At 36.7% G+C, this 20,890-nt stretch overlaps 3 protein-coding genes across 12 annotated transcripts in view; 1 reads left to right on the top strand and 2 right to left on the bottom strand.

The window, feature by feature from the left end:
• bmal1b (basic helix-loop-helix ARNT like 1b) overlaps positions 1-802 on the top strand; it is a 28,209-nt gene extending 27,407 nt beyond the window's left edge. For all 9 annotated transcript variants that reach the window (XM_081359502.1, XM_081359501.1, XM_081359505.1 and 6 more), the window contains one exon: positions 90-802. In XM_081359502.1, the coding sequence (XP_081215628.1) occupies positions 90-250 (161 nt within the window). In that variant the 3' untranslated portion in view covers positions 251-802. The remainder of the gene's footprint in view (positions 1-89) is intronic.
• Positions 800-12,986, bottom strand: btbd10b (BTB (POZ) domain containing 10b). Of its 2 annotated transcripts, none has more exons than XM_081359512.1 (8): positions 12,807-12,986; positions 8,706-8,902; positions 8,340-8,616; positions 6,894-6,996; positions 3,499-3,619; positions 3,134-3,331; positions 2,633-2,743; positions 800-1,984 (listed from the first exon to the last, which is right to left on the bottom strand). In XM_081359512.1, exons 2-8 carry the CDS (start codon positions 8,857-8,859, stop codon positions 1,665-1,667), a joined length of 1,284 nt encoding a protein of 427 aa, XP_081215638.1. In that variant the 5' UTR covers positions 8,860-8,902; positions 12,807-12,986; the 3' UTR covers positions 800-1,664. The 2 variants fall into 2 exon arrangements, with proteins under 2 accessions (XP_081215638.1, XP_081215637.1); XM_081359511.1 differs by having other exon boundaries at positions 8,310-8,616; positions 12,807-12,977.
• Positions 12,987-13,606: 620 nt separating this feature from the next.
• On the bottom strand, positions 13,607-14,001 carry pth1b (parathyroid hormone 1b; the record flags this gene model as incomplete). Its single annotated transcript, XM_081358364.1, has 2 exons — positions 13,607-13,814; positions 13,910-14,001. The coding sequence occupies 2 exons, from the start codon at positions 13,999-14,001 to the stop codon at positions 13,607-13,609; spliced, it is 300 nt and encodes a 99-aa protein (XP_081214490.1).
• Positions 14,002-20,890: the final 6,889 nt, after the last annotated feature.

Raw genomic sequence — 20,890 nt, forward strand, 5'->3', positions numbered from 1 at the left:
TTTTAAAATGACTGAAGAGCACCAGACTTACTTGATCATTGATTTGCCAGTATTACTAGATTTGACACAATACTTCCTCTGATCCGCAGGTGATCATTCACACATTGGTATGGGTGACATCACGGACGAGCCCGGTTCCAGCAGTCCCAGTAATGATGAGGCTGCGATGGCGATCATCATGAGCCTGCTGGAGGCGGACGCGGGCCTCGGGGGTCCAGTGGACTTCAGCGACTTACCCTGGCCGCTGTGAGACTTCACCCATCATCTGTTCCACCTGTCACACTGTATCCTGCAACATCACTCCGTCCCGTTCCCGTTCTAACCAGCCATGACTTTGACAATCAACACGTCTGGACAGTTTGGTGTTTTTGTCTCAATGCCTCAGGTAGCTCCACCCATAGCAAAATCTCATTGGTCCACAATCCCATTCCACACCTGTATATTCCAATGTGTCAAATCTTGTTACTGTTTCACTTACATTGAGGACAAGGAAATGGCTTCTCGCACCATCGCCCTACAACACACCATTATCAGTGCAAGGATATTGTTTTAATGGACAGAATGGAGCACATGTCAGTTCTACAAACAAAAACAACCAACTTAGAGATGATTTCTATATGCAGCATTTCAGTTATTTTTTGTGTTTCTGCATATTTACTTGTTGTGTAACATAGATGTATGTATTCTAACATGTATGATTTATTTTATCTGGATGTATATGATTTAAATGAACAAAAGGGCAGTGACTTTTTTTTAAATAAAAAGTTTTTCTTTCTCTTTATATTCTTTTTATGGAAAACTATTTGGAGTGCAGTCTTCATTTCATGTGAGAGTACACCATTCAGATGAAGAAAAAAAAGCATCATCTGTTTATTTTTGTTGTAAAATGTTGAATTAGAAATTGTGTTCTCTCTGTGTTTACCGTAAAACTCATTTTTATCTGAATTCTAAGCATTCCCAAACCTGATTGTGAAGTTGTGTGCAAAAGAGTACAGGTAATAAAATGGCTCTGGCCAATTATATTGCAGAGGATTTGAGAAACAAAATACTCTTCATCTATACCGTCTTTGACATCAGCAAAACATCAAACATAGCACATTACATTATATATCTTTATTAATACAATGATTTTCAAGCGCTTGAACAGACAGATCTTGAGCAGATAAATTAATGTCCAGCTAAAAAAAACCACTGCATTCATTCACCAGGCAAACGGACCTCCTGAGGAGACCAAGGGGAGAGCTTTCCAAAAGAAAAAGTGGCACCAAACCCAAATGCATCAAGTGAAAGGAAATTCATTATATTAATAATAATTAAATTCATTTGCGCTAATAATATAAGTCAAATGTAAAAGAACGACAGTATCAATAATTAGAATCATATAATAGGCCCAATTACAAAATAAGTGAGGTTGCTAACTTCATTTCAAACAAACAAAAATAAATTTCCTTTGGTCAAGTAAAAAAAAAAAAAAAAGAGAACAGCGAAGACGAAACGGGAGAGCACTGACCATGCCAGCATCCCAAGTCCATGGAGTATTTTTTTTCTTTTTAAATACAGTAACTAGACAGTTGAGGCTCTAAGGCTGTGGAGGAGGTGCAGAAGGCAATCTGGTTATAGTGTCTCTGGTTCATGCTGAGCATGCGGTGAAGGGGCGTCCGCTCTCAGACGGCAGGCGACGGGGCGTCGGGGTCGGGCTCGTTGCTGTAGTGGTGACCGGGGGGAGGGTGGTTGGGAAGAATGTCCAGTTCATCCACCTGTGGTCCGGGGTGCATCACCACAAGCTGGTCCTGGGGAATGTCTGCCGCTGCCGCTGCCAGGTTCGTGATGGACTTGCTCTTCACGCACTGGAAGTCCACGTGTCGACTCTTGCCTTCCTCCTTCTCCCAGGACATGCGGATGAAGGGTCTTTGGACGTAGTTGTAGATGACTTCAGGTCGACCACCGGGACGCTTCTTCACCTTCTCTTTGTATGTTGGATAACCTACAGATGCAGATTTGATGTTCAAAAGTTGTGTCTTCTGATATGTAAACATAACCATCATGGACAAGTTCACCAAAAACATCAAATTCTGTCATCACACTCTCCCTCACGCAGAACCTTGGCCTTCACTGTAACGTACAAATCAAATATGGCCCCTTTTGACTAGAAGTGGATACTGATGTATCAGCTAAGTTTTGGCCATTATGTCTTGACCTAATTTTACTGAGTCCGCTTTATCACTGGATACTAGTAAATCATTGGTTTTAAAATTTGTAGTAGGTTTTGAGAAAATGTTAATAAATAAGTTCACTTTTCATTTCAGCAAATTTTAGTGCATATCATTGGCTATAATTGAATTGTAGTATGCATGTATTAATAGAACAACGTGATTATATCGGCCACCAGCCGGTCTGCTTTGTAGATATCAATATCATGACAGTGTCAGATTGGAAGACAATGAACATCATTGGTTCTCAGGTTTAATTGTTAAACCTGACACTTGTTGCCATATTTAATCCTCTGCTACATTCATTTTAGGGTGAACTTTCCGGTTAAATTATTAAAATAAGATTGCATATTTGACTAAATAGGTATAATATTGTTCAAAAGTAAATAAATTTAAATAGTATGTGAAAATAGGATTCTTACCTTCAATGCCCAGCCTAATTTTCTTAAGTCCTCGATCTTTTAAAACTGATTTGGCTACATCACGGTTTTCAATGTACTTGAAGAAACGATACAGCTTTGTACTGTATATAACTGTAAAAGGGACAAAAGAAGTATATTTGTTGTTGTCACAGATAAAAACACCAGTGAGGCACCAAAACAAAAATATAATTTTTACTTTAACCTGTTAATGATGTCTTCATTATTTAATGTATCCTATGTTTGAATATAATTTTTTTTTACAGCCTTAGTTTAAATGTTAACATTTTAACTATATGACCTGGAGTAAAAACACAATTATATATATATAAATTTTATATAAAACTGCCTTAACCGGAATTTTATTTCAGCTAAATGAAAGTTTTAATTTTGGTTTCAGTTAAAAAAAAAATATTATAAAAAAAATAATAATAATTTGGGTGCATCACTAAAAAACACTCATGAAATGTTTTTAAGATAATCCAGAAAGGTGTGTGTGATTACTTTGTGAATACTCCTCTCCCATCTGAGGCGGGTACTCCTCGTCCCAGTCCACCACATCATCGTCTGTGAGCACTACGATGTGACACTCCCTCTCTCCGCTCTGAGCGCTTGCCACCATCAGAGGGAGCACCATCTCCTCCAGATAGAACTCAAACTGCCTCCGGGCGCCGTCATTGGACAGCTCGTGCATCAGGGCACCTGACGAGACAAACTGGGTCAATAAACAACCACCTGTTCAAAGTGGGGAAATCTGCCAGCTGTGAGGCAGAGAACACGGGTAAAATATCACAGCTGTCAGAACCCAGTACTGGCATGGACATTGACATTATCAGAATGGGCTTTGAAGAAGCAGAGGAATTACTCACTCAGGTCTCGACACTTGATAGTACTGTAGTCAAAAGAGATGCACAGATAGTCGCACGCTTCCCTTAGCTCAGGAATGGAGATTCCATCGGGACAGCGGATTATCCCAGATTTATAGTAATCCTACCAGTTAGAGAAAGAACAGAAAACACAAAAGATGCCATTACAGAAGGTAGTCTTCATTTTGTTTTTGGAGTCTCCTACAACAGGTTTACATGCATGATCCAAAGTCAAAAAACACTTCATTTTCTGATGATATACATTGCAGCATCACCTCTTTTCTCACAGTGTCTGAAACGATCAAGGATTCATTTAGTCTAGCTAAACTCCTTTCTGAGATCCTGCTCTGCTCTGATTGGTCAGATGGCCCAGTCCGTTGTGACTGGTCTACCGCTTACAGCGTGTGTTGGAAACAAAACGACCATTACCATATCTAAATTTCAACTCGAGCCCTGAGTCCTCATTCTTTTGCATCTTCTCGACACGTCGACAACACGAACGGTGTTTGAGAGCGAGTCAAAGTAGACGTTGTTCAGTAGCCAATGAAGGCCATAGGTGGACATTATGCAAACATGTTACAAACCTATGTATGTTTGTGATAGGAAGTAGGGCTGTGAAACGATTAATCGCATCCAAAATAAAAGTTTGTGTTCACTTAATATATGTGTGTGCACTGTGCATCATTATTTTGTATATATATATAAATACACATACATGCATGTATATATTTAAGAAAAATGTGTTAATTATATATATATACACAGTATATTTAAGCAAATATGTAAGACTGGAATTACTGACGAGTCATTTCGGCAGTTCAGAATCAACTATTGAAGCGCAATAAGACGTGAAAGAACTAAATTCATGATTGCACGCTTGCGCTGCGTGTCAGTCAGCGTGTTTTTTTACTGCTCATTGTGCTTAACACTTTTTAAGATCCAGGACGTACCAAATTCGTTCAAGTTATATTGTGCTTTTAACTTTTTATGACGCTCTTTATATTCTCATTCATGCGTTTCATCACTCTGAAGTGTCCAATTTACATTATAATGCTGTATATTCTCTTACAGCATTTTAAATGGTTCATTTTAGCTTTTATTTGTTATTTATTTAGACGGGAAAAATATTGAACTTTAATATCAGCTCTTTACTGGTTACCGTCCATTACATTAAATTAATTTTTTTAGCAGAAAACCAGTCAGAAGTTTAATATCAGACACATCTGCAGTAGACCACGTGCCCATGACACGTTAGAGCCGAAGGGCTCACAAAGGTGATCCAGGTTCAAAACCAGACAGAGTCCAAATCCCATTCCTTATCCTCTCTAGTGATTATTATCCTGCGGTTCAGATTGGTCCTGCAAATTGAACGCTTCTCTGTTAAAGCTCTCATGCTCAACACATCCTCTCTCTGGATTGCTAGTCAGTGAATGCACTCCTCTGAGTTTATTGATTGTTTTTTGTGCTGCTGTACCACTGTAGACTCACTGCCCTGAGACACATAACAGACACTGTGGCCAAAGATCATTACAGCAAAGCTGATGACAGGCTTATGCTGCACTTAACAGCATTATTTAAAAGCCATTGCTGGAAGCTCATTATGAGATGTTCCCAGAGACGAAGCAGCCGACGGCGCAAGCCTGTGACCAAACCACAGACCCGTCTTAAATATTCACTTACGAATACAAATCACTTCGTCTTCCAATTAACAAGTTTTGTTCTGCCATCTAAACACAATTAGGGATTTCCTTGGGCCTGTTTACACCTGGTTTCTTCATGCGTTTTCTCTGATGGGATGGCTATCCGATCGTGAAAAGACCAGGCGTAAACGCCCTCCGAAACGCTTTCGAGAAGGATTTAAATCCGATCAATCAAACCACTTCAGAAAGTGGTTTGAGATGCATTCCAAACGAAACTAGACCAGTGTAAATGCATCTGGTTGTTGAAACCATGTATGTAAATTTCACTCCTCCCAAAATGTAAATAAAAATAAACGTATGAGAGCATGTTATAGCCGGATATAACAGCGCTACTGCAACACGTGCCGCAGATGAGCAGCGGAGTATCTTCAGCAAGCCGATGTGCAAACTGTCGCAAACGCTCAACACACAATCATCTTCATTAAAAGTAGTGAGACTAAATGATCTTACCAGTGCTGATGCTGCTCTCTCTCCTATTGTGGTCTTTGATCTTGAAATTAGCTGATGATAAATAAAATGAAGCTCATATCTGTTGCTTTCATTGACGTGGGAAAGGAAGATCGGATTCACATCCGTTTTGTGGAGACAACCGTTTTAGTGCATAAAGTGACGAGGTGTAATAAAGCCACGTGATGAAAGTCGTCATATTAGAACTTATAAATAAAATATTTCTATTTGAAACCAGAGCCTAGAATTTGTGAGTGATGTAGCTTCTTGTTAAGTGGGTCACACATCAGACACAAAGCATCACGCCATACGACGCCACAGGTAGGGAAACGCACAGGTATCGTAAATAAAATGAATAGTGCTGTCAATCGATAAAAAAAGTAACTAATTCACACGGTTTTCTGTAATTAATCGTGATTAAATGCACCGAACATTAAAATTAGAATTATAATTTTATTTTTATATTGTATAATTTCACACTGAAATGTAGAAACAGCATGAAGACAGTATTTTTTTATATTTGCTAAATGGCATCTCTTTACTAAGTACTAATACTAATACTGCTACTGATGTAAATGGATCTTAAGTTCTTGAGATGAAATAAGTAATTATAACCATTCAACATTACAGTATGATTGAGCCATAATTTTTTATATTTAATAAAAAAATATTACAACTTTTAATTTAAGTGAACACATAAATTAGGTGTGCCTTTCAAATATAACAGATCGAATATTAAAGCTACAAAAGTGATCCAGCCAAGAGCAGTGAGTGATTTTCTCTTTGTCTTGTTGTTTGATTTATTAGGTTGCCGTCACTAAGATGATGCGGATCTGACACGCATCCGATGTTCTCAACTCTTTACAGTTATTTAAGACTTTTAACTCATTTAAAACAATTTTGCATTTCTGTCTGCTCTCTGAAGCCACTTTACAGACATCGCACCAGTATGTATTGGAGTTCACTTTTGTGTCTTATCACGCTTGAATGGTTTAAAAGCACTTGAATGAATGACAGCGTGATCACATAATGTAACGCTAGCCAAAGGATGCCAGTAAAAAACGGAAGCTGCGTTAATTGCGTTAAATATTTTTAAGACATTAAAATGACAAAAAAAGTATTGCAAAATTAGTGCATTCATTTGTACATGCAAGCCACATGCTGTCTGCCTGCAGCACCCGGGGTGTGACCCGCTTTACTGTGTGCAGAGAGACAGTAGGAAGACAAGATATACAGTGACAAAAAACCCACCAGAATTGCCCGAAACACAGTGGAGCTGATGCCCTCTGCCACCTCATACTCTCCTTTTTCGTTGGGCCGGGTGAAATTGTGTTCCCGTCCAGATCCAAACATTCTACAAGAAAAAACAAACGTGTTTTAGAAACGAGAATGGAAAAGATTGATCAAAAATAGACAGATTACACATTATTTTAAGTCTGAGACAAGTTAAAGGGTTTGGTCATCTCATCGCCCTCATTTTTTTCTTTCTTTTTGAGATATTAGAGAGATATTAAAAGTAAGTCCCATTTGCTTTCCTTCTATGGACGACAAAAACAGCCCAGAGATTCTGGGAAATAGTCCCTGCTGAGACCTGCCATTAAGATCTAATCACTGGTTTACATCTAGTAGTAACTGTGGTTCCTGTGGGTTCTCAAAGAGTCTTCAATTTAGTTTGATCAAATTTAAGGCCACAAGTCTTAAAAAGTGTCACAAAAATCTTCATTGTCATTTTACGTGGTCTTAAATTCTGGGGAAGGAAAAACAGGAATCACAAAATATCCTATAGTAATTATTAAACTGTAAAAGGCAACAATTGAATTACATAAATGTGTAATCTTCAAACATGATCATATCAGCAAAATCCAATATCGTACAACCTCTAATTTGTATGCATTATATTAGTACATTAACCAGTTTCAAAATATATGTATAGTTCAGTTCATAAGTTTACATTCCCTTTGCACAATATGAAATATGTTAATAAGCTTAAAAAAAAGGGAGGGATCATAGAAATATTCATAGTTACTAAGAAGATGCTAGAAAATCAAAGAAAGTGCAGGATATGAAGGATTGAACGATGGGCAGTTTAAATGCTCAGGACAAACGAGAGACTCTTGAACAACTATCACAAACATAAAACAGTCGCTGACCATCCAGTTGATCATCAACACAGTATAAAAGTTGATTTGTCGAGTGTAGACATCTGTCATTTGAAACAGCTTAACTCAGGACAGTACTGTTACATTTTTATGATCCCTCGTTTTGTTCATTATGAACATCTTGTATATTCTGCATGGGTTATGTAAACTTATGAGCTGAACTGAATAAAACATGTCTTTTTGTACATTGTGCAGTTAAATGTGTGACGGTTTAAGTAGAAGAATCTGAGATACATGATTTATTTTTAGATTGTATGGGTTTGTTCTGTAGGGACATGCTGTATTAATTTTATTTGTGCAGGTCTTAAAAAAAAAAGTTTGATATTAAAAATGTGTCTATATGCATGCATATAATTATTTATTTATTTTCTGGGACACCTTAAGTCAGATTAGCATTTCCACTGCAAATGCAATGTGGTCACAAATATTTTCAACATTTTCATACACGTTTTAAACGACATAAAGGGTGTTAAGTAGAAACAATCAAAATTATGAGGTGATCTTTAACCCTTTATCAGATGAGCGGTCTGCTCCTAACCTGCCCAGCATGGTGTTGGGCTGCGCTGTGAAAATCGAGGGGTCCACCACGAAGCGAGTGTTGTCCACAATGAGCGTGACCTTCTCTGATGTGCGGACGCTGCGGGCTCCATCTTTGACGTTCTCATAGACGAAGACCATTTCACCCATGCTCTTGTAGGTGCCCTCTGAACTGGACAAGCTACTGTTACGGCTGCTGGCCACCCCACTGCTGCTGCTGCTGGGAGAGATCCTCTGAGGCCTGGGGCTGCTGGGTCGAGATGAGCCGCCCTCGCGATCTGCCCACGTGACACACAACATGATGACAAACCACGGGACTTATATGAACAGCCAAATCGGCAGCTAAACGACAAAGAGAGTTTCTCACCGCTGTTGTGTTGCCGTGTGGGTGAGGTCACGTTGCGAATGCAGGGTGTGAGCTGGCCTTCTGCACGCTCGTGCGAAGAGTCCCGAGAACGGTCACTGGAACGCCTTCGATCTCTGGATCGGTCACAGCCACCGCTGGCACCATGCATGTTCATTTTCACCTGGACAGTCTCGAGTCCAGACTAACACATCTGGCCACTGCAGGAAGCGGAAAAAGAGAGAAACAACTCTGAATACAAGACTCAGTGTCAGAGTCAAGCGACTCGAGAGAGGAACAGACTCCCAGTGTAATTTAAGGTGGAATGGGTCCCACGTCACCATAGAGAGCTAATGTCACGATTGTTCACATCTCTGCATAGCAAAGCGGAGTCCAGTTATTATTACAGTTAACTAAAACCAGAAAGAAACATTTTTTTTAATTGAAATAAAATAAATTTTACTGAAACTAAATAACATTAAATAAAACATTTCACATTTTCATTTACTTTTAACTTGATGCACTAAAACTGACATTGAAATAAAAAAAATAAAAAAAGATATAAAAAAAACCAAAGGTTTAGTAAACAAAAATACTAAAGATAGATAGATAGAGATAGATAGATAGATAGATAGATAGATAGATAGATAGATAGATAGATAGATAGATAGATAGATAGATAGATAGATAGATAGATAGATAGATAGATAGATATTTTGACACATTCCCAAAACAGCCTTTAATGTAATTCACACCACCACATTTACATGACCCTTGTTCATGTCAGATGCTCAGGCTGGAGTGTAGCATATTAACAGTCAGTAAATACTAATATCCAAATAAACAGAGTGAATAGGGCAGCAGATGAGACCGATCGCACAGGGTGTGTGTACACACAGGGTGTGTGTTCGAACAGCTTCTGTTCCAGTTGATCAGGAAGTGCCTGGGGTAAATTCAGCTGGATCTCATGAGTGTAATACGCAGGAGAAACGGGCCCTGGTGTTTGTCATACAACTGAACAGACTGGTTGTGTGCATACACACCTGTAGAATATAAGTGAACAAAGCAGCACACTGTTGTACGACCATGGTTTTTGGACTTGTCCCATGCTAAAGTAAGCATACAGTACCGTGGTAGATCAAAGTACCATTCTATTACAATCTGATACACTCTGCCATGGTAAAGACACGTTTGAAAGTCAAATTATGTGTCAAAATATGTAATCCTAAAACGCATTAGATAACCATTAGAGTGCCCCTATTATGTTTTTTTTCTGAATATTCTCTTTCATGCAGTGTGTAGTTATAGCTGTTTGTGAATGTAAACGTTCTGCAAAGATGTAAAGTCAAAAGTGCATGATAAATAAAGTTATTGTAAGAAAGAATCAACTCTGAACAGCCTAAACGTGTCCTGTCTCTAATTCAAATCCCACTGTGTTACGGTTCTACGTCACTAGATAAGACATTTCCAGTTTATTTGGACCAGCTTGCTCCTCAGAATCACAACCTGTAAGAATGAATAATTGTTGATGTATATATATTTTCTGCTGGCTGTTCAAAATACGCAGTTTTGTGTTTTATATTGGGTAGGTCTCCGGCTAACTCACGTTATTACTGTCTTACTGAAATACTTCTGCTAATCAGTTGTGAGCCACTATTACCTAAAACTCTGTCTATTAATTCAGAATGTCTGTCATTCTTACTACTTTGAGTAAAGATTAAGCATGGAGCCAAGATTTGTTTAGCAAACTTTAATGTTACATAGTGCTCGGCTAACATATGCGCTGTTATTGATACGGTTCCTGCATGTGCACTGCAATAACTTAGAAATATAGGCTAAGCTACACATCGGTTTGTTGATGAACATACACTTGTTAAAGGAACACGCCGACTTTAGCTTATTCACCGTATCCCCAGAGTTAGATAAGTCCATACATACCCTTCTCATCTCCATGCGTGTCGTAACTCTGTCTGATGCACCCACCGCTAGCCTAGCTTAGCACAAAGACTGGATGTAAATGGCTCCAGCTAGCATACTGCTCACAATAAGTGACAAAATAACACCAACATTTTCCTATTTACATAGGTATACATTTGTATAGTCACAGCGTGTGCAAATAACAAGGTCACATGAGACACAGCCATCTTCTAACCGCATACATACTGGGAACTATATTCTCAGAAGGCGAAGCACTGCTACTTGGGCGGACTTATCTAACTCTGGGGGATACGGTGAATAAGCTAAAGTCCCAAAAAGTCGGCGTGTTCCTTTAATGCTGATGGTGAGGATGAGGAATTACAGCAACATCTCATAGTGTGCCTCAAACTGAGTAGCGTATCAGTGAGAAACGATGAGAATCAGGCGAGTAATTCTGTTGTAGGAGACTCCACAACAAAATTATGAGCTTTTAAAATAACACAATAGGGGCACTTTAAGACGGGATATGAATCAGACATTTGTCTGCAGAACCACTCCCTCTGTGCACAGCACTTCTGGGGGTTTTAATGTTCAGGAAATTCCAAAGATAGTTGTCCATTTAAACCAGTCCCTTAAAATAAACCAAATTCAGAGAGAGAGAGAGAGGGAGGGAGAGAGACCACCCCTTTCTTTCTGAGCCGTGCACTGACCAATTAACATAGCTGAGGACTTCTGATAAACCCGTGGCCAGTTTGTCATTCTTACATTGTGCCAAGTAAGTACCATAAGCTAAATATTCAATTCTAGATAAAGAGTCAGTGCAGTAAATACAAATATTGTTAATGTCAAAAAGCCTGCAAAGTCTCAGTTAAAGCCAAAACCACAAGGTTAAGTGACAGACACAAGTAGATAAACGAGTTGATTTAGTAAACACTTACAAGGAAGAGAATTGCTTCATTTATCATCCTGAGCAGTGTGTGAGTAATCTGAACTCACTTCACTAAACTCATGTGATTCTGGTCATGTCCTCAAGTCCCCACAATGTAACATAATGTCAATAATTAACCACCAATTAACTGCTTTATCACATCAGTCTCTTTTACGTTACATTCCTTTGCTATCAGAAATGTTCGGCCATGCAAATAAAGTTTTTGGACACTTGAGGCCATCATTAAAACATTTCTATGTCACTGCTTTAGATATAACATGTTTAAGCATATATATATATATATATATATATATATATATATATATATATATATATATATATATATAGGGAATATATATGTTATGTTTTGAAGGTATTTTTTAATATATATTTTTTTACAGTAAAGTTTTAGAAACAACACCAACTAGTTTTATTTTTCGTACACATAATAAAATGACTACAGTGTTAATAAGAATCATTGCTTTTATTGGTAACACTTTCCAATAAGGTTTCATTAGTTAACATTAGTTAACTACATTAGTAAACATGAACTAATAATGAACTGCACTTCTTTGTTAATCAACATTTACTCATAAATTCAACATTTACTCATAAATTATTAAACATTTACTCATAAATTATTAAAATCAAAAGTTACAGACTATTTGTTAACATTATTTATTGCACTGTGAACTAACATGAACAAACAGCAGTTTTTGTATTAACTAATGTTACAAAGATTTAAAAATACAGTAATAAATGTATTGCTAATGGATAGTTCATAATACATTAATGTTAACAAATGAAACCTTATTCACACTTTGTGTGTGCGTGTGTGTGTGTGTGTGTGTGTGTGTGTGTGTGTTTCAGGATCCAGAGAATTAGCCCAAGCGTCAATATATTGTTTAGGGCCACTGAAGTATCATGTTTCATAATGTTATTGAAATGGTTTTTAAGAACTCTTCTGATTTGATAAACAAAAGCGATAGAACTGACATCCATCCAACTAATCAATGACTGATGGTGTGTCATCCTGCCAGAGAATCGATGCATGACAAGAAAAAGAACAAAAAAAACGCTAACGCTATCTGACACACTTCACTCATTAATTAAACAGGGATGTATACATAAATGTGTGATTATATGTCTGGTTTGGCGTAAAGCAGTGAGATCATTTTTACACACAAAACCTCAGCGGACGTTACAGAACTATTAGCTAGCCCCCGAAGCTAACCAACAAAACAACAGCCGTTTAGATTAAAAATTATACACATTCTTACCTTTTTACAGTATCGTGAGCATAGTTTGTGAAATAATTTAATACTGGTGTTCTCCCGTAAGGTAAAATGAAAAGAAGAACCATTAAAATTTGAAGAGGACCATCAGCTTTTCCTGAAAATGCGAATTTGATCTCCACCAACTGCTGACAGGAAACGCGACTTCACTAAAGTATCGCGAGAACTGTGTGACGTGGTCAATGAGTTTTGTTTTGTTTTTAATTGATCAGATGAAAAGTTGCTAACAATAAGAAAGAAAGAAAGAAAGAAAGAAAGAAAGAAAGAAAGAAAGAAAGAAAGAAAGAAAGAAAGAAAGAAAGAAAGAAAGAAAGAAAGAAAGAAAGAAAGAAAGAGCAACACAAATTGTCTTAGTTTGTTGTGTATAATATAGTGTACATATAAACATATCCAGTTGGTCCACATTTTAGTGCAATTGCTGGATGTCTAAAAAAAGTACAAATCTTTCTTTAAAAAACAAACAAACAAACATTTAAATAGTGACACAGTAGCGAAACCAGTGACTGAAGGCATATAGGCCCACTACAAGGTTAAGACATTGTCCTTTGTATGTCCTACTCTGAACATTATACTTTAATATCTAAATAACAACAGATATTTACAGATAAATAAAAGTACCCTTTGAAAATAAATAAATAAATAAATAGACATAAGTAAAGCAGCGCACTTTCTTTCTCCAAGTACAGCAGAATATTTTAATTGACACTTACTGTGTCCTCCTCCTGCACTGATGCTACTGAGAAAACACTTTTCATTATTTAGAGTTCATTAGCTTTTCCAAAACATCAGTTCCAGATCCAGGTCGCACTTTCCCCCTTTCTTATACGTCTGATAGATGGGCCGTTGTTTTTCCCCTTTTGCTCCTTTTGGGAGTCATTTAATGAGGGGATGAGGATATTGTTGAGCTTCAGCTGAAGCCAGTCCTGTCTTTCTAACATCTCCTTGTGCTCCCGGACGTTGTGCATGAGCTGAACTTCACTGATTGACCTCTTGCTGAGATGGAGACATGGAGACATGGTCAGATTTGAACTGAGATCACAAAACAACCAACATCTCAGACCAATATGTTGCATCCTATTCTCTCTTACCTGAGTGGTGCCCCCTCCAGATACATCAAACTGCAAAGACCCCACAGCACAATGATAAGCACGGGTTTCTCCAAAGAACGTATGGGTAACATAGTGATACCTGTTGGGTGAGTTATAGTAAAGAGACTTTTCATTTCTTCTATAATGTCTATGACAGCGAGGCAATGGCCTCTAAACTTACCAAGTCTTTATTTGACTGCTTTTGTATTTGGTAGCTGCTGTACTGAGAGGGTCCATGTGTTGTCCGGTGTCGTATTTGTGTGTTGGGACTACCCTTCCTCTTTTTATATGCACAAGCCCCCTCCCGTTGGTCATTGATGAGCTATCTGCATTATTGATGGTGATGTCATCCATGCTTTGATGGAGACCGGCATGCACATGACGACACATGACTACCATCGCCCCCCCACTAATTCAGTTTTCAACACCTTGGTCGAGACCGCTGTGATCGCAGCGCTGTAGAACTAGTGCCATGTACGGCTATGGCGGTCAGGCTGCGTGCCACCTTCGACAAAGTAAATACATGTTTCATTATATGATGTTCAGAGACTCAAAACACAGTTTCTCACACACTCTTAAAACTAATCAGCAATTATTATTCTTAATTATTAGACCCAATATAGATCTTAAATGTTTATTTGTATATATTTTAATTAATTGAATTTTTCTGTGGAATATGCATAGAGAAAAATAAAAAGATTCAATATGAATAAATATTTTTTTATTCTAACTGGCCACTGCAAACTTTTCTGTTCATTGAATCTGATGCATTAGTGGCACTGTTGTGAAACAACAAACTCAACCTGTCTACTGAAAAACTTTGATATTTTTGATCATATAGCCAACATCTTTTCCCAGCTTCTCATTTATCATATGAAAATGATTCCCTAACTTAATTAGGAAAACAGAGAGTAAATTCTATAACTCATTTCTCATGTTTTTTTTTTTTTTTTTTATAACACAACACCATTTTATGATCATATGATTTATTGATTTATTGTTGTATGCCATTCCGGGATTCGGTCTTTGTTTATCAGGTCAGACTGAGGAAATAAGACAAAGGTTTGGTGCCAAACATCATGGTGCAAGCATGGTCCACCTGAAGTTTAAGTGATCTATGGGAGGTGTATAACCTTGTCATACTCCCATGGGACACATTAGGTAACCATGAGAGAAGTTTTCTAAATGTGGAATAGGAATGGCTATGTCATGACACATGCAGTAAGTCCTAGAAAGGAACCAAACTGAAAGAACCAAAACAAATGTCTATTATATCACTGAAAAACTCAAGGGATGTTTGCTATTATATAGCCAACACTTTTTTTTTTAACAGATTGAATCATAATTTAAATAATTCCCCAGTAACCGTGTCAGCACTACTCAGAATCTCAGAATTAAGAACTTAATAATAATACTTTATAGTAAATATTAATTTGCTTAGCATCAAAAAGTGGTTCACAATACATAATAATGATAGGTACAATAAAAACCCATAAAGCATAAAAAAATGAAATATAGAAAACAATTATATAGTTTCTATAGAAATTCTATAATAACACAATCCAAATTACATTGAAAAAATCTTTAAATATTGGTAAATGCAAGACTATACAATTTTTAATGAGACGTAAAAATAAAAATAGAGATATCACAGAGGCTGTTCAGTATACAGTAGTCAACATTTGAAGTGGATCAAAAAAGTTAAACCTACAACAAGTTCAAAATTGTTTCAAATTCATGTATAACTTTGATGAAAGGTTTTGATCCACTTCAAATGTTGACTACTGTATATGTAAATCTTACTGACTTGGACATGCTGGTATAAATCTATAAGTTTCACTATAACCTTGAAACTCAGAGCATGTCTAACCTATTTTTTCTGTATTTAGCTAAAGAAAGTGTACATTTTCTTGCATAGCAATAAGAAATGTACATGTTTGATGTTACGTGTTCTTGAATCACATAGTTGAGTGGAAGTATACACGTAAACAATATTGGTCCCAGCACGGAGCCTTGGGGAACATCACAAGTGATTGATGAAGCAGTTCACAGCACAGGTATCTATTCGATTGATACCACTGTTTAATATATAATAATTAAAAGAATATTCAATAATTATTAATGAGAGCTTAATAATTACAAAATTACAGATTTGGGTTAAGTCAAGACGTTACCCTCAAAAACACATGTTTGTTGAAGCCTGCCATTGCTTAGACAAGGTCTAGGATCTCTTTTAAAGGTTGTGATGAGTGTCATGAAGTATTGTAGTTATTACAGTGTCAGATGAGCACAATATATCACACACATTGTCTCTTGTTTTTTTTTTCATTGCGCCAACCAACAAAGAACAGAAAGCATATGTAAGCCGTGTTGCTCTGCAAAAACAAACACAAATGTCAATTTTACATTACGGGAAAAAAATAGAATTATTTAGCAGCACATTGGCATATCATAATCATTCCTTTCTAACATATTTTTCTGCTTTCTTAATGCTTTATGGATATTAAACAATTGGTAATTTTGGACATAGTTAAAATAAGAAAATAACTTACTTGTTGCAAGATGCATCTCATGTAAATATGCTCCAATTAAAGTGGCAACAGGCACAGACAACTTACCTCATGTCATACATTAATAACTTATGTGTTTATGTACCTGAGAGAGGATTGGTATGTAGTACAGACTTAACTCAGCGCTGCACATGTTGAGTCAACCCAAGCAAGCTGTTCTCATTACCTCATGTGGTTACAATGCTTGTCATCTCACTAATGGCATGTAGCAGCAGTAGTGTGCGGGGAACCGCTTAGGATTAAGGTGAAGAATTGCTTACAAACCATTAACAGGGGTCACCCCCATGTAACAATGACAGACATGCAGCATGAAAACCACGCAGGTCTTATTTAAAATGGGCTATAGACATAAAGACGTTTAACCTTTGGCTGAAGCCAGGCCTTAGTTGGGCCTGACAATAATTGGTGAGTTATTTTTAGCTGGGCATGTGTGAGAAATCGAAATTATGAATATGCAACCCCACATGCATTTCAGCTATTCTTTGTTAGACATAAATAATGAATGGCTGCAGACGAAACATATTAGTCTGTAAACGTCTTACAGCTGAAAGTGATTTTATAACCTTGTGCTGCTCTAGTTCACTAGAAAAAGCCTGGGCCCTGCATTTGTGTAATGGATTATCACATTTTTAGAGATCGGAGGATGTTGGGATATTTTATGGACTTCCCATGATCCTTTTGCCATTATCTTGTTTATTTTTATTTGTGAGCTGTTTGCTATGGAAGCTTGTTTCCACCACAGAATAAAAACATTTTAAAAGATAGGCTAACTAAAGGTGACTTTTTATCTCACAATTGCGAGTTTAGGCCTACATCTAGCAATTCTGGCTTTATTTCTCAGAATTGCAAGATATAAAGTCAGAATTGCATGACAAAAAGTCGCAATTGCCTGTTATTAAGTCAGAATTGCGAGAAATAAACTCGCAATTTTTACTTTTTTCTCTCAAAATTGCATATCTCACAATTCTAACTTTATAACATGCAATTGCAACTTTATATCACACAATTCTGACCTTATATCTCCCAATTATGTTTTATAAATTCAAAATTGTTTAATAACAAGTTCTATTTTTTTGGCCAATGTAAAGGCCCGTTTGGACCAAAAGTGAAAAGAATAAGCCTCAGACTGAAGGAAATGCACATTCACGACTGTACAGTAGAGTAGGGATGGGCAAATGAAGCCTCATAAAGCACTGAGCCTTTCCCTGAATGTTTCGGGAAAAGATTCGAACTTTCGAAGCATCAAGAGTGTCGAAAACAGCGCCATCTTTTGGCAGGTCAAATTTATAGCAGCCATGTAAATGAACAACTGAGTGCGCAGCGCCGTTGTTTTGTCCATTAAGCACAACTAAAAGCCTGACAACGCTAAATGTTCAGTTTTCTGATAATATTATTAACATATCAAAGCCATTACATATTTAAAACAGTAATATCCTATACTAAACCTAAACTAATCTTGACAAACTATATATCATTTGAAAGCTTACAATCTCTAGTTTTCATATTTTCAAAATAAATTACAGAGGAGCCGTAATTTATCAATTTGCAACAAGCATATTTTCATATTCCTAAGGCGTGTCAGACCTTTATTTTGAAATAGCAATGAACATGAAAATTCATGAAAGAATGGTAGAAACCTCAGTTTTTTTACTGAAAATATTTTAAATATAAAGAAAAAAATAATAGATTCACCATTTGTGATGTGGCAGCGAGCTATAACGTGCACATAGGCTACGTGTTCTTTTTATGTGTTTCTTAGAGGTTGAATTCATATCAAAATCTGCCAAACTTCCCATATTACTTCTGAATAGAATGTCTACTTCATAAATTGTATGAAAATTGTGGAAATAATGGTTCAGATTACTCAAACCACATATGGAAATGGAGGCGCCCTTATATCAGGGCTGGACTGGGACAAAAAATCGGCCCGGGCATTTTGGCCCAGACCGGCCCACTGTATGATCATAAACACCACCCATCTTTGCATGCCCTTAATTATATGCATACCAACTCCTATTCATTAAAACCACTAATGTCATGTAATGAGTGAGTATAGGAACGAGTGAGAGTTAACAGATGAAATAAGTAAAAATTTGACATTTATTAATACAGTTGAACTATACTACACAGTGATGAATCCTGAAACAAGCTATAAGCTGCATTGGCATAGCAATACAAGTGTTTCTTACAGGATTTTTGTTAAAACTATGGTGGTGGGACCTCGGTCCTTTTAGGGTGGTTTGGGGGTATGCCCCCCCGTGAGAAAATTTTGTGCATTTTAATGTTAAATTCATCAATCTGGTGCACTTTGAGAGTTCAAAATTAAAAGCTCCAACCCATATTCAGTGTGCAAATTAAACAAAGAAAAATTCAAACCTCTTTTAGTTTCAGTGTCTATTTACATTACACCTAGGCTACTACATAATAATACTAGTTATAATATTAATCCAATGACAGTAATAGCCATATTTTGTAAAACAAATGCACTAAAAAATAAAGGAAACTTTCATAATTAGTGTTGTACCAATTTCTATAGATAGATAAGCACATGATCTTTTATTTTGACGCAAACTGCATCAAGCTTTTATTTTGGCGGAAAACATGGTTTACAAACGCCTCTCGTTAAATTTCTGGTGAATTGCGGTAATCGTCAACTATGCAGATGTGGACATAATCTGTAACTGGGTTATGGGTTCCTACACTCATGATATAGCCTAAGTGTTTTGAAAGTAGTTCTGCTTACCGCAGGCTCTACACTTTCTCATCTCTCTCCTGATCCTCCGTCCTCACTATCATCATCTGCCACAGGAGCTGATGAAGGTCAGAAAACATTTATTTTTGACACATAAAGCGTCTGCTTTAAGGGCCTGGTTCTATTTTTTCAGGCTATTTCTCTGCACTTTCCTTGCGTTTCTTCTCCATCTCGCTGACTATTTTGACAGATACACACTGACACTGCTGCACGCTCGCTCACTCGTTTAAAGTTGTGATTGGGCCAGCCCAGTGTCAATCATCAAGAAAAGAGCCAATGGGCCGCTGATCTGCGTGTTTCATGGGCTGGTCTGTCAGAAAAAAAAAAAACTAACGCTGACTTTTTTTGACCAATGCATTACACCGGCACAAACCCAGCGCCGCCAATTAAGCAAAACAAAACAAAACAAAACGAATGGGTCGCCGATGTACAAATTTTATGGGCCGTTAAAAAAAAATAATAATAATAAAAAGTATGTATGAGTAGCCTATGAGATGTATCGGCCCAAAAAGCACGTCGGTCCACCGGGAAAATGCCCGGTATGCCCAATGGCCAGTCCAGCCATGTCTTATATGGTTGTCACCTAGTGAAAATGTTTGGTACTGCGCCCAAACAAAATCTTTAGCTAATTTTTTTAGATATCAACCTAAAATTTTAAACACAACTTGTTCAGATTTTTGGCTTTGATTTTTTTTTTTTTGCAGTTTTAGAGTCCCCCAGGTTTTAAAAATATATATTTTATATACAATATTAATATTTTTTTTTTTATATTGTACATTTTCATAAACTCAAACTTCTATACCTTTTTTTTTCTGTTTCACGTTCTTAATTTATTTCACTTCTTCAAAAATCTGCCAAATGTCTTCTTTAAAACAAGACCAATTTTACGTCTATACTCCAAAAAGCATTCTTTAATTACAACCATTTAAGTTTGAAATGTGCATTTTCAGGTCTATAAAAAAAAAATTATATATATATATATATATATATATATATATATATATATATATATATATATATATATATATAAATGTTTGTAAATGGAATTAAACTGTGCAAATGTGATGTTTATCTAAAGCCATTTTGCTAGTAGGCCAGTGGTAGAATTGGATCACTGAAGACATTGATTGAATCCTTGTTCAAGTGATATGAGTAAATTAATGCTCACATTTATTCTAGAACTAAAATTTAATATCATGTTTACACAGCGCGCACAACGCCTCTGCACCTTTGAAAAAGTAACAAATATGATTTGTTGTAAATTTAAAAGTAACGCATCACTTTACTAGTTACTTGAAAAAAAGTCATCTTATTACATAACTCATGTTACTTGTCATGCTTCGCCCCAGCACTGATTGTAACTGCATTTACAAAATATTTGTTTTTCTTTTATCAAAATTCAACTGCAATTGAGTAGAGATATTCATAAAAAACATAGAGATAACCAGTGGTAATATTTATGCAACTGGAGTTTTGTCCCTAAACCTACCTTAAAACTACTGAGTTATAACCCTTAACTTCCTTCATTCTCCCTTACCTCGTGGATACTGTAACCTTGAATGGTGATTTGATGTTACAACAATCACAAAATGGAGTTTTCATATCAATACACTGTTTCTTCCTCATTTAGCACACTGACTTTTGACACGGGGAATCATT

This window comes from Scardinius erythrophthalmus (genome assembly GCF_964197995.2).
Source record: "Scardinius erythrophthalmus genome assembly, chromosome: 2".
Classification (NCBI taxonomy): Eukaryota; Metazoa; Chordata; class Actinopteri; order Cypriniformes; family Leuciscidae; genus Scardinius; species Scardinius erythrophthalmus.